This window comes from Fulmarus glacialis, unplaced genomic scaffold, assembly GCF_000690835.1.
Source record: "Fulmarus glacialis isolate BGI_N327 unplaced genomic scaffold, ASM69083v1 scaffold35293, whole genome shotgun sequence".
NCBI classification, from domain to species: Eukaryota; Metazoa; Chordata; class Aves; order Procellariiformes; family Procellariidae; genus Fulmarus; species Fulmarus glacialis.
The window spans coordinates 1,139-14,934 of NW_009205430.1; the positions used below are offsets into that span (position 1 = coordinate 1,139).

The 13,796-nt window shown below is 43.3% G+C and overlaps 1 protein-coding gene across 1 annotated transcript; it reads right to left on the minus strand.

Moving 5' to 3' along the window:
* Positions 1-2,561: 2,561 nt before the first annotated feature.
* LOC104069200 (b(0,+)-type amino acid transporter 1-like) lies at positions 2,562-12,663 on the minus strand. Its single transcript, XM_009575395.1, has 6 exons — positions 11,920-12,663; positions 10,225-10,358; positions 7,294-7,423; positions 5,149-5,273; positions 4,619-4,706; positions 2,562-2,795 (listed from the first exon to the last, which is right to left on the minus strand). The coding sequence occupies exons 1-6, from the start codon at positions 12,661-12,663 to the stop codon at positions 2,562-2,564; spliced, it is 1,455 nt and encodes a 484-aa protein (XP_009573690.1).
* Between the last annotated feature and the right edge of the window lie 1,133 nt (positions 12,664-13,796).

Here is a 13,796-nt window from a genome sequence, read left to right on the forward strand (position 1 = left end):
GCAACATAAATAAAAAGAACATCTTGTTACAATAATATCTATAGAAAATGAGATTGGTGCAGAATAGGATACTTGCAGTTTTTCAGCTCCCCTATATCCATACACAAACCAATAACATATAAAGGCTACTTATCCAAAGTGTTAAGTCTTTTTGTGTTCATTATTATTGTTCATATGTCACAGGTGCAGAGAGAGAAAGGATGGGCTACATGGTAAGATGTTTGACTGGACCTTGGGAGAAACAATCACATTTTCCACACATTTTCTCTGTGACTTTGAGCAAGCCACTTAATCCTTTCATCTTCTCATCATCTATAATATACTACACCCATAATATCAAACAGTGGCAATAACTCCTGTTCCACAAGAATTATGTGCAGACAATACCAACCCTGATTGTACTTAGGTACACAAGGATAGGTGGCTAAAGCCACAAATATTGTGCATGTCTAACCTTTAAATAAGCCTTTAAATTCCCACTTTTTGGATATGGATCTTCAAAAGAGCACAGTCCCATGTGGTAGGCTCCATAAATATGTCTACGAAACAGAGACTGTTTCAAAAAAATTATAATTGGAGAAATATCATTTTTAGATAAGTAGCTGAGATGCAGCTCCTTTAAGAAGCTTGCCTGACATCAGATAAAGAGCCTAGGGCAGTGGTGGGAGGTTAACCTAGAGCTCCTGAGCTCATCAGTCCTTTAAGTACACACTCTCCATCAGGGTATACAGGCAGGGAAGAGAAGGTGGCATCCCAAGAATTTTGCATTGTCGTAGGACTCAGGAGGGAAAACTGTTCCTTCATTGGCCTTTGTTGACAACTCCAGTAAAAAGCAGTGGAAGGAAATCCTCCTAAACACTGTTTAAGCTAAGGATTTAGAAGATAAGCAGCAACTGGCCAATCCCGTTATCATACCTAACACTTGGAAAAAAAGACTGTTGTTGCATTTCTGTAGCTGCTGGTATCACTCAGAGGAACAGAAGGGGTGGCATTGTAGAATGAGATTGTAATCAAATACACAGCTCTGAGATGGGCTGGAAGAGGCCTGGAGGACCAAGTGACCCTGTTCCAGGAAGGCATTGTTAGATACAGATTTGCAGAAGAAATGCTGACAGAAAGTTGACCTGACTAACATTCGGTACTTTGAGACACAACAAGACATTTTAGGGACTAACACCTAGACCTTTTTAGCCTATGACAGGTCCCATCCAGGAACAATATGGACAAATGAAAAGAAAACAGCATATAGTGTCTCTCTTTCCCCTAGAAGAAGAGAAAAAGGGTTGAGCCTCAGGTTAAAGGGAAAAAACAGCGACTGCAGTGTGTTAGGTGTGGTGAGAGCACAGCCCATGACTTTTTTGTGCTGTGCCTTTAGAATCATGAAAATTGGTGGAAATGGCAGCAGTGGAAAATGTATGAGAACTGAGATCTCACCACCTTCCTGCACACTGCTCCAAGGTTGCACTGCTCGCATGGTGAAGAAATTTTCCTGAAGTCCAGCCTGAACATCTCAAGACACAACTTGTGGCTGTTGCCCCTAGTTGCCACTACCAAGAAGAGCCTGGCTCTGTTGTCTTCACAACTCCCTCTCGAACACCAAGGCTCAATACCGGACACAGTATTTCAGGTGTGTCCTCACCAGTGTTGAGTCCAAAGGGACAGAGTACTTCCTTGAGCTGCTGGCCACACTTCTAATGTAGCCCAGTATGTGGTTTCTTTAATTCACAATGAGAGTATCTTGCTGGCACATATGCTGTAGATTTCTTTTTGCTCACTTTGTCACATGAGAAATTATTTGTCTTTGGGGGGAATTACGGGAAGGGTATTGGGTGGCTGCCGGTACTTAAGGGATGTTGCCTGTGTCCTCACCACGAATGGATGGATCCCAGATGACAAGTGCATTCCTAACTGAGTAAACTAACAGAGCTTTAAAGCACTTCTCGTCTCACGTCAGAGGTTTTTCTGTGGAAGATGTAGGACGATTTGGGCTGAAATGTGGTGGAACCATATAGTGAGACAGAGAAAGGACTGTTGAGACTGTAAGGAGCAAGGGAAAAACACTCCCAGAGCAAGTACCTGAGTGGAAGGGGTTTTTTTGTTGTGCACATGGTGTGCCCATGCCTTATTCATTCGAGAAGCTCTGTGGTCACAGTGGGCAGAACTAGGTGGAAATAATTAAAAGCATTGCCAGGAATGGCTTAGGGTCACAGCCCGCTATAGGAATAATATTTCACTGTCAGTCTTTTGTTGCCTGTTGCCTTGAAATATAAGAGCTAAGATTTTAATGAACAGCCCTTCTTGGGATGGAAAATTCAAAAGCACATATTCCTTGGGAATCTGTATGTAATCTGCCGAGGCAGAGCTGAAAATGAGAAAAACATGTCCCCCAAATTTTAAGGAAATGTGAGGAGTCATGCTCTACTAGTGTCTCTCAGCTAGACGTTTTGGTGACACTTTCATTCCATTCAGTCTCCCTCATAGAAAAATATTTTCTAAGCCTTGAAAACCAAGGTGGTGGGATAAACCATGGGGGGACAGCCATACACCAGGAGGACATTATCTCAGTTTGCATCCCTGGCGGTTGGAGCAACTTCCAGGAACAACTGGAGATGTAAAGTGACTCTCTGTAAAAAGTGAGGGTGGCACTTGAAGCGAACCAGTGGGAAATAAAGAATGATGCCACTGAAAATGAACAGGACGATGTAGAGGATCTCAATTTGGGGTTGATCAATGATGGGAGCTAACACCAGGTACACAGCCGCCATCAGCACAATTATAGGGATGATAATTGGGACCTGCGAAAGCAAAACATCAGTGTAAAGATTCACGTAATCCTGGGCCACTGTGGTCTGGACAACCCTGAAATTTGTGCAGAAGGCTTTTTAAATTAAACCCTGCTGCAGCCTGAGGTATTACCCAGAAATCCAGATTAATCCAGACATCCTCTTTCCCAGCTCGCCCCCACTCCAAGGCTGAACATCCCTGCAAGAGCTACATCACTGCCACATACCCTAACCCTGTCTTCCCTGCCCTCCTGAAGATGCAACTGCTGGTTTTAGTGCCAGGTCTGTTCTTGCTCTCCCTACTACCTTGCATCCAAAAGCTGAGCTGTAGACAAAACACAGCAATGTGCACAAATCACGTAACTGAATCTTAACTCCCTTGAGCAAAAAGGTTTATTCACGTGTTGACAGATAGGTGGACAGGCTATTTCTATAAGTTCGGTCATAAAGCATTTAAATTTGAAGCCAACCTCCCTTAAAGGCTAGTGAATGTACAAGACAAAATGATTTCACAACAAGGTGAAAACTGAATGTTCTAGCTGGGATTTTCCAATTTTTACTTTTGTACCTTTTGTCCAACACAAGGGCACTGATATAGACCAAAGGAAACGTTGTTCATGGTTACCTGTGCGAGCATGGAGAAGACCAGCTGTTGGCTTTATCTGCCTTAGTGGGATGCTCCGCTCTGATCCCTCTGCAGTGTTCTAACACTTTTGGCACAATGCTAATAAAAATTACTGTTTTCAAACCAAGGGAAATCTTACCCTTAAATATAAACCTGCAACATGCATACAGATTCTGCAGGACATCAGCCATACATTGTCAGTTGACCTGGAACCTTCAGACATGAGCAGCTTCTAGTTAAGGAAAGAGTTAGGCCATCAAGCCAAAGGCTGACATCCTCAGGGGACTGACCTGGAGGGCTGCGTTTTATACAGTGTATGAAACACTACTGCAGAAACAGAACTTCTTTTTCTTAAAGCCCATTCAGCCAACAAGTTGGGTGAATGTCCTCATCCATCATCCAGAGCCACAGAAGCCAGTGACTGGAAGACTTAATAGAGCACTGCTCTTCTCCTTCATGCTAAGCCCCATAGGACACTTCATACTGCTTTGCACAGCCTGGCAGTGTCAGCCTGTCATCTATCTCCTGGAGGAGCCCCATGAAAACCAGCATGTTCATTTAGCTTGTCTCAGTGAAAAGTCACTGTTCTGTATTCACGGTCTCATGACACCCGTTCCTAGGATTTTCTTCTGTAAAAATATTTCCCTCAGTCACTGAGGAAGCACTGCAGCTCATCTCGCTCACGGCTCCAGAGGGAAGAACAGGTAACTCCTGATTTCCTTCCATTTAGTTGTTTTGTGGGGAACAAACATGTCGCCTGGCCATCTCAAAGGACTTGGGGCATTGGGACATTCTGGATGAGTTTTCTGTCCTCTGCAAGGCTCTTACACCTGGGCTACCCTCTGAGGAGTGTGACTGAGCTCTGAGAGCATGAACAGGCGAACGCATTGTTGATCATAGTTATCCTTCATTTTCCTCTTAAATCTCTAAGAAAAAAAGACGATATGGTAGATATATTTTCCACAGTGAGGGGGCAGTGCATTATTAACTTATCAAGACAGAGAATTCAACCTTGACTTATGCCTGTATATTCACACTATCTTGCCCCTCGTTGACTTTGCTGAGACAAAACATGAAATTAAAAAAGGAAGGAGAAGCATACTAAATCTGTAAGCAACCAACCCCAGCGCTCTTTGTTTTCTCATAATGCTCTTTTAGTCATTTATGCAATAAAGGAAAAGGGTTTGAGGGTTTTATGTTATTACTTCACCTTGTAAGATCTTGGCAATTCTGGTTTCTTGATTTTTAAATACAGGAGACCAGAAATAGTCATGCCATAGAAAAGCCATGCTATAAAACTGGAAGAAAAAAGAAAAGGAAGAAAAGACAGCATGAAATTTGGGGTGAGGTCATCCAGGAATGTCAGTCCTGCCTTCCAGATCCCAGATGTTCATATCTCCAATTAAAAAGGAGAATACTGATATAAATTTAGTAGTCCTTCCATTCATTTCCTTTCCAGCACAAACAATGAGAACTTTAGAATGATCTGAATATTACAGATTCATTTCAATATGAGGATGAATCACATCCAGTTAAGTATATAGTGACAGAAGTATTCATGCATTGCAAAGATGCTGGTTCCTAAGCTCTTTCTTTTTTTTCTTCCCCCCCCTCCCCTCCACAATATTGGTTAGAAAGCAATAGCCCAGGCTCAAAAAAATATTAAAAGAAAATACTTCTAAAGCAATGTCAAAAACCAGGACCACAGGGGATGCAAACAGAAACGCTACACATACATACCTGAAAAAGTTCACGATACTGGTGAAGCTTCCTGATATTATCATTACTAAAGACACAGCAGATGTAAACAGCAGAGCAGGGGAGGGCGTGAGGCATCGCACATGAGCCATAGACAGAATGTCTGGCTGAAAGCCAAAGCAAAACAATATACCATCATATCACATACTCCAGGATCCTTACTCATCCCCCTCCGCTGCTGGTGGGAGCTCTGCCTGCAGCCAGAGCCACTCTTAATCATCAAATAAGCATCATAATACAAAAGCAGTTCAGCTCCAAGGAGTGTAAACATGGAAACCCCCCTCAAGGATATTTTTATTGTGTCTCACTGATTTCATATCATATGTGCTCAATTTAGGCAGGCAAGAGGAGGTTTTCAAGCTACCAGTGTGACAGACTAAGGCTGAGTCAAATCACAGCTTTCCTGATCATCATCAGGACCTTGCGCATGGTCACACTCTTCTGCCCTCTGTCATGTCTCTCTGGGACCTGACTTCGCTTGGGCTGACTGGAAAATGAGACAAGGACTACTCCTGAAACATTTATGCAACCAACCGCTAAGCAAACCAGAATTTGTTCCAGAACACGGAGAGAATTATTAGCCTCTCTATGGTTTGGTTCATTGGGAAAGTTTAATGAGAAAGGCTTCTTTTTTTTCTTTCCAACCAAAATAGCATGCAAGCACTTGTGCTAGAGCTGAGTATCTGAGAAATGGCGTAAGCATTCAGCTGTTAGTCTGGTATGGTCAAATTCAGACCATCCGTGAACTGCTCAGCACAGAGCTTGCCACGATACAGCAGACACTGTCATCAGTAAGAGAAGCTGTGGCACCAGTAAACCACCAAAACCAGTAACCACCAACCCAATCATCTCCACCAACCTGGGCATTCATCTACATAAAAGATTCCCTCCTGTGTACAAGGAGTGGAGCTGGTGCAGAGTGGTATCCTTCACACCTGAGAGCAAAAATGCCAGACGGTGTGGGGAGGAAGGACCAAAGAAGCAGATAGGTCCATGAGGAACACAACATGCCTGCTCAAAACAGGAGGACAAACGCAGCTCAGCTGAAGCAATGAGAGGGAGAAGTGTAGATAAGTGCTGGGGTGTGTTCCTGTGAGTGAGGGGGTCCATACCAGCAGCTGGAGTGGGGCAGCGGCCTCGGGGGCTTGTATGCCCAGGTACCAGCAACGGGTGAGACTGGAATCCAGGGACAGCTACTGGGCAGACTTAATGGCTGAGCCCAGCTGCTGGAGGGACCCACACTGTACATATGTTTATACGTATATATTTCCCACTAACAGACCCCTGATCCGCCAAAGAGGGTAACACGATGAGACCCTTGGTGCTGTTTGTGCTAGTGTTTGTGTGTCTGTATGTGTAGATCTGTGTCACCTGCTGTCTGTATATGTATATACACATATATATACGTATGTATGTGTGTATATGTACGTTGTATACTTGTGTTTGTGTGTGTGTGCCTATTGGGAATACATGCTCAACTTACCAGTTGGACCACGGAGCATGGAGCTGCAGCAGCCTGACCTCCGTTGGGCTACCAGATTTGGTCCCACCTAACAAAACCAATTAAAAACCCCAGCTAGGGTAGATGTAAGGCTCGGTGTCACCTTGTAATTGCTATGAAGCTTGAAGAGCAGAGATATCCGACGATGTAGCTGAACTGGCCTACCCCATGGGAAGGCTGGAATCCCCCTGAGACCAGCTTGCACAGTCAGTATTGCCTGCAAAGGGAGCTTGCCAGTCCTGGGCTACCTTCCCAGTGCAAGCAAGGGTGCCTTACAACACGCAAGCAGGGCCAGGTTTCCCCTCCCTGGCAGGTATATTGCTAGGTCACCCCAGAGCCAGGTGCTCCAATACAGCAGTATTTCAGCCGTTCACTTCAAAGCTGTTCTTAAAATTCAGGCTAGATGTAATTATGTATCTTTCTGAAATTACACGGCTGAAGGAGAAAGTCAGGAGACAACATATACATTACATTTGAAAAAGATGGGGAAGAAAGTCTTTGAGCAAGAAACAAACCACTGAAGAGCTATCACTCTACCACTTGAACATACACAGTGTTTCCTCTCTGCTTTAGTGTCATAAGAAGGTGAAGTGCTCAAAGCAAGCCAGACCTTTTTTTGTCCTTACCATATGGCCTTCCCTTGCAGCAATGTAGCACACACGGCCTCCACTAAAGAACGTGCCATTTGATGAACCAAACGTAGACAGGGCCACCGACAGGGAGATCAGCCATGCCCAACTGCCCAGGACTTTGTCCCTGACGTGGGAAACTTGTAGATGCATCAAATACTCATCGTAGAACCAGACAGGTTTCTTCCCTCCATTATTCTCACTGAATTTTTTTCCAAAGCTTTTCTAAAGATTTAAAGCCTTCTTCCAGTTCCCATAATATTCAGTCGCTAGTAAGTTTGTCTTGTCCAGAAAAGGCACCTTTTCTTCCTGCCTGGTGTATATATATCTATACCCGTCTACACTGCAATGGTGTACAAAGCTGTCACAACAGGCAAAACTCCCTTTTTTGTGTACAGATGCTGTGGCGTGAATCCTGGAGATATTGTGTAATAGCCAACAATATTAGCTTGGAAATTGCAGAAAAACTGTTCCCACCAAACCTGAAGAAATATTCTGCATTATAAACTCTTCCTCAATATGCATAAGAATTTAACCCTTTAATCCAACATGCACGTATTTCTGCTACTCAGACTTAAGCCAAAGCAATCGTTTCAATTTCAGGAGTTTGGTTCTACAACATGTTCAGACATCTATGGTTTGCTTTCTGCATAACAGAAGAAGTAACAGGGTTACAAATAGAGTTCGAGGTAAATATTTGGAAGATATGACAATCTCCTCACCTAAAAGTGAAGCTTGTCTTCTGGAATAAAGCAGCATGAAGAATATTAATTGAGTAATAAATGCTGGTGTTTGGGGTGATTATCACATACATGTACACACACAGACACAAACAAACACACTGTTCATCTAATTGGCAAAAATCCAAAATTCAAAAGTTTTTTAGAACACTATATTTCCATCTGAATTGTATGGCTTTAAGCCATATGTATCACCTATCCCGAACGTTCAAAAATCAAGAGTTGGGCTTTCCAAAATCATGGCAGGAGTTTATCTACCACAATAATTTCAAAAAGTAGTTTAGAAGCTTAATATCTGGGTTATGGTCCTTCTGGCTTCAAGTTATTAAGCTACTTACAATAACCAGAACTAAAATTTTTCCTTTTTTCAAAATGATGGAATCTGGGCATCTCCTATGATCATGCGACTCCATAAACTCAAGATCTCAAGGGAAAACAACATGTATCACAAAATTAACAATAAAATCTTTAGCAATTGTGTATTTTGCATTTATGAGATTGCTGCTTTGCTGTTTGGACCCTGAAAATGAACTACAGGGGCTACTGAGAGTAACTTCTTACAAGCAAACTGAGATCTGCAGTTGCTGTTAAATCACTGGCACCAAAGAAATGCTGGGGAGAGTTTCATGAGCTCCTTTTGTGGCTGCGCCTCTCACCACTGAACAATGTTTCTCTCTAGCAGTTTTCTTCTTATATGGGGAATAAATGCATTTAAATGTGATGTGTCCTCCTCTGGCTTCTTTATACTCCTCCTGTCCTTCCTTAATGGCCTGAATTGCTACTTTTCTTGCCCATGAACCACAGCCATTACACCCTCCCCAGCCTGTGGCTGTCCTGTCCTCCAGGCTTTTGAGCGCCCAGCTTCCTGATTGCTAGTTCAATGTTTCTTCCTAAATTGCACTCCTGGGGTGAAAAGGTTAATCAGGCAAGAAAAGGAGAAAGAAGAAAGAAGAAAAGGAGGAAGCTCACAAATAACTTGTTAATCAGGAATGATGGGAAAGGAAGTGCAGAGAAAGTTCATGACACTGCAGCTTAGTGAGGCTTTGTAACTTGTTCAAACAAAGCACTAGACCTTTAAAAGCTCCTGCTTATAATGACATGAAAGGCTATTAGAGAACACATCTAGCAAGAGCTCAGTCAGATCTTCAAACTGGAGATCTTGTGAAATGCACACAGAAGCAAAGCCACTGCTGACTTTTTAGGAAGAGGACGAGCAGCAACATAATCTCTGGATATAGTGTCATCATTTCTGCCCTGCATTTAGGGCTATCATGGATTCTGTGTCTTTGGAAATATTTAGTCTAAGGCTGGATGTTCTGGTGGAAGATCATCTGTCAATGGTGCCTACATCTCTCATGATGGTCCCTTCCTTCTCTTCCTAAAATCCTTGTCCTGCACAGAGTCTGTTTAGTATCACCAAACACTTCAGGTTGATGGAAGGTACAAATAGTTCCTGTGCAACTCTGGAAAAGCACAAGCCAACTTAAAGATACAATTACCAAAGGCTACCCAACCCATGTATAACACTTCTTCTCAAAGGTGTTGTAGAGATCGGTGTCATTTTCCATTTCCCCGTAGATGGAGAAACTGAACCAAAAGACTCTGGTCTGGTCTGATTTCCAGGTGCTGAGTGGACAGGATTCACCCAGTTGGCTCCTGTCTCTATCCCAAACCACTGCCTCTGTATTAGCGGGGCAGCACATTGTCCTCTCCACTTTTCTGGAAACATCTAAAACGTGGGGCATCTCCCAGTCCCCAGGTCTGGATATGCACCTTCGCTGCATCCTCACTGGGGAGATGCTCCTGGTGTGCACTCCATCCCCTCTTACGGCCACTTTCCATGGGGAAAAACATGAGCTGGAGGAGAGCCACAGGTTCCCAATGGGAATGAAAGGGAATGGGGAGTAAGGGGTGTACTGCAGAGCACCCCATCTTGGCAGCCTAGGTGCACCTTGGAGACCATGGGCCAGCCTTGGTCTTTTGTGTGGGAAGGCTATACACGGCCCTGAAGGTTACAGAGAAGGGACTGGCAGCATGCTTCCCTGTAACACGGCCTGACAGGTCTTCCTGGCCCGACCAATGCAGCGCTGTTGTTCCTACTGGCAATAGCACCTAAACCTCCTGACACTCAGAAGACAACCCATATTTTACAGACTGCATTGGCTGTGTTGCCACAAGCAGAACTCACCCCCAAGTGACAGCCACAGCTCCTGAAGACAGCAGTTCAGATGGAGTCATGGCTGCTAAGTAGCTCACGTTTACCAGCAAATACAGGCACGTAACCAAAGGAATAGCAATCATCACAGCTCTGGGAAGGGTCTCCTGGAAAAGGGATGACAAGAGTGTTAGGTGCGGCACATTTATGCCTGCACTGGGCTTTTTTTGTTTGTTTTGTCTTTGCCACCACCCACGTCTCTCATTCAAACTCCTTCGCTCATTAAGCTTTTCCAGAGAATACGACTTAGATCCAGATTCACATGGCAGTTTTTACACCAGTCTCCCAAAGATGTCAGGCAAACAGTAAGGTTGTACATTTCAAAAGCTAGTCTTTAAAAGAAAAAAAACAACAACACCCCCGCCCCCAAATCTTATTCAAAAGGACTTTGGTTCATAGCTGCCCAAGATGTCTGTTGCATACTTCTTGATTACTTTAATATTGATTTATTTGTTTCTAGTGTGGTATATCTCCTGGTTTGCTGCATCTTCCCATGAACATCCCACTGACATGGATGAAGTACCCGTGTGTGTTGCATCACATTTAACTGCTCTAAGGGCTAAATCAAAGCTGGGCAGCACAAGGGAAATTTGCCCTAGGAAGGAATTATTTTTTTATTCTTAGTGACAGGATGCCATCTTGGAACTTCATGACCATTTTAAGGCTCAATAAAATCAGCAAACACTACCTTAGGCAGCTGAAAGGACTGGAAAAAAGCAAATAGTAGGGTGATCATAGAGCAACTGTATACATCTGAAAACCTGAAATATCAATTTTTGCATTCCCTATTCCCACCGCAGGACAAGATACAGCAATTCCTTATGTTGCTGCCTCCATGCCGCCAGGGTCTGAATATCAGTGCTCACGGTCCGTGGGACAGAGTGCCACATGACCCTAGGATCTTTGCTGCCATTTAGATTAATATTCAACTGTGTATTTTCATTTAATCAGTAAAATCTTGTGTGCTGCGCTAGTAGAAAGCACACTCTATACGCTCTGCATTCACACAGCTCTTCTTAATAAAGGGTTATTCAGTGCTGTAATGTCTGATCTGTGAAAAGAGGTAATATGGCACAGAAAGGGCTGATGTGAGATGCAAGTGAGCTACTTCAGTGCCTATAGCATAGACAGAACAATGCCTAAAAAGTAGACATTTAAGGACAAGGGTCATTCAGAGAGTTAGATTTCCTCTCCAGTGAGGCTTGGCTTGCTCTGAAGTTCCTCCTCCATGCAATGAGGAGAGATAAGTAGTTTTTTGATGCATAAAGTATGGATTAAGTCTTTTAGGGAATATGTGGTGTTAAGAAACCTTTATGGATTATAGTAGTGAGTGCTTTTCTGCATATATCTAGGCGTCTACAGTGAGATCTTCTAAATACTATGACCAAACTTCATCCCCAGTGTTGCCTAGTAGCTTTTTTCCAGTCAATGGGGTATTTTAGTCCTTTCTTGTAGGCAGGCTGTTATCTTGCCTAGAGACTCATTTTTATCCTTTCTGGACACATCCATGGGTGTCTTGCCCCAGAAGACAGAACAAACCAGGAGAAAAGCTCAGTAGTCTTTTCTTGATGCTCTAATCCCTTGATTACCCCTCTTCACACAATCATAGATAGAATCAAACGTATTAGCAGCAGGATTAAGTAAGTAAAACTCAGCTCACTCACTCACCTCAGGCTTCTTCAGTTCCTCAGTTACATAGTTCAAGTTGTTCCACCCATCGTAGGACCAGAGTCCCTGGTAAAACGCCACTCCAACTGCCCCGATACCTGCAGTCGTGTTTTGAAAAGCGTTTTGAAAACTGTGAGTTTGTCCCTTGGCAAGCAGCACCAATCCACCCACCACGATCACCAGCAAAGCCAAGAGTTTGGCAGCTGTAAAAATGTTCATAATAGACGTCGCCAGCCTCACGTTGAGACAGTTGATGATAGTTAAAAGCAGGATGCAGGCAGCAGCTGTACATTTGATGACAACCTGTGGAGATGAGCATCCTGGGTAGAACGGTGCAACGGCGTATTCAGCAAAGCTCAGACAGACAGCTGCCAAACCAGCTGGTCTCACCAGAATAACAGAAGTGTAGGCGAAAAGGAAAGCAGGAAAAGAACCAAAAATCCTCAAGATGTAAATATATTCTCCTCCAGACTCTTTAATTATGGTTCCGAGCTCAGCGTACGACAAGGCTCCAAACATGGCCAGGAGACCACACGCTGCCCAGATGAGCAGGCTGCTGGCAGGGCTCCCCATATGATGTAGCACCCACTCAGGGGACATAAAGATCCCCGAGCCTATCATAGTGCCTGCAATTAATGACACTCCACTAATCAGGCCGACCTCTTGCTTCAGTCTTAATTTCTCCTTCCCTTCACTCAGATCCATGGATGAACGAGGTGAATCTGTTGTCTTCCTTTTCCTCATTGTGGAAATGTTAGGAAATGTTGTTGTTAGAAGATAATATGGAATAAGACTGAGGCATGTTAATAAGGACTATCTCAGGCTTTTAGGGTTAAGTTAATAATTACAAAAGTCACGCTGAACACTGTCACGAAATACAAACTTACCTTCCGTGTTTTGCTTCTTTCATTACCCAGCTTATCTTGATTATTTATTGTGGTTCAGATCCTGCCAAGGTTATTATCTTTGAACCTCATTGCAAGCAATGGAAACGGATAGCATTCAGCACCACCTCAGAATCACTCAGCACCTGTCCCTGATGACCTCTCCTTTAAATTATGCTTCAAATGGCATCTGAAATAAGGATCAGGTAAGCAATATCCCCACGCAAACCTGTACTTTATTCTTTGATTAGAAGTCAATACTCAAGCACCTGCTTTAATGCTTAATCATATTTTCATTTCCCACTATGAAGTGATCAAACAACCAAACCTGTCACCCAACATGCTATGGCTTTGCTCAGCAAGGAACATTTCCAGTGTCTTAATCAAAGACACTGGAAATGTTCTGCTAAAACAGTCCAGAGACTGTTTTTCTGCACAATAGTAGGGGGCAATTCTGTTTTTTTCAAATTTTAGAAAGTGCAGGAGGAGAAGAGTAAAAAGGCTGTAATTACATTTTTGTGGGCCCTTTTTGCCAATGTACTTGAGGTATGCACATTCTTACCAGACCTTCATGAACTTCAGAGGAGTTTGTCACTGCTCATCATGCACACATTTCAGTGCACGCCCAAGAGAAACGTAGAGGTACAAGCTTTTGGAAATGCCACTGACCCCTACTTAGGTATCTAACACGTAAAATTTCAGACTTTGGGGAGGGTTCTGCTATAAATCTGAATATTGTTACAGTGCATGAGGGTGTATTTTGTGATCTGTGAAATGTACAAAGCATTGAGCAGAAGGGAATGTCCATATAGATTCCTTTGAACTTAAACTAAACTTTACTGACTGCAACTGTAAAGAAGGAGAGTTACTGTCCTTGGTGGTCTCTTGCAGACTTCTGTTGTGATAAGTACCAGAAAACAGGAGTAAGACCTTCCTCAGCCCTTCATGGAAACAGCAGACCTTGAATCTTTACAACTATCTGTCCTCCTCAAC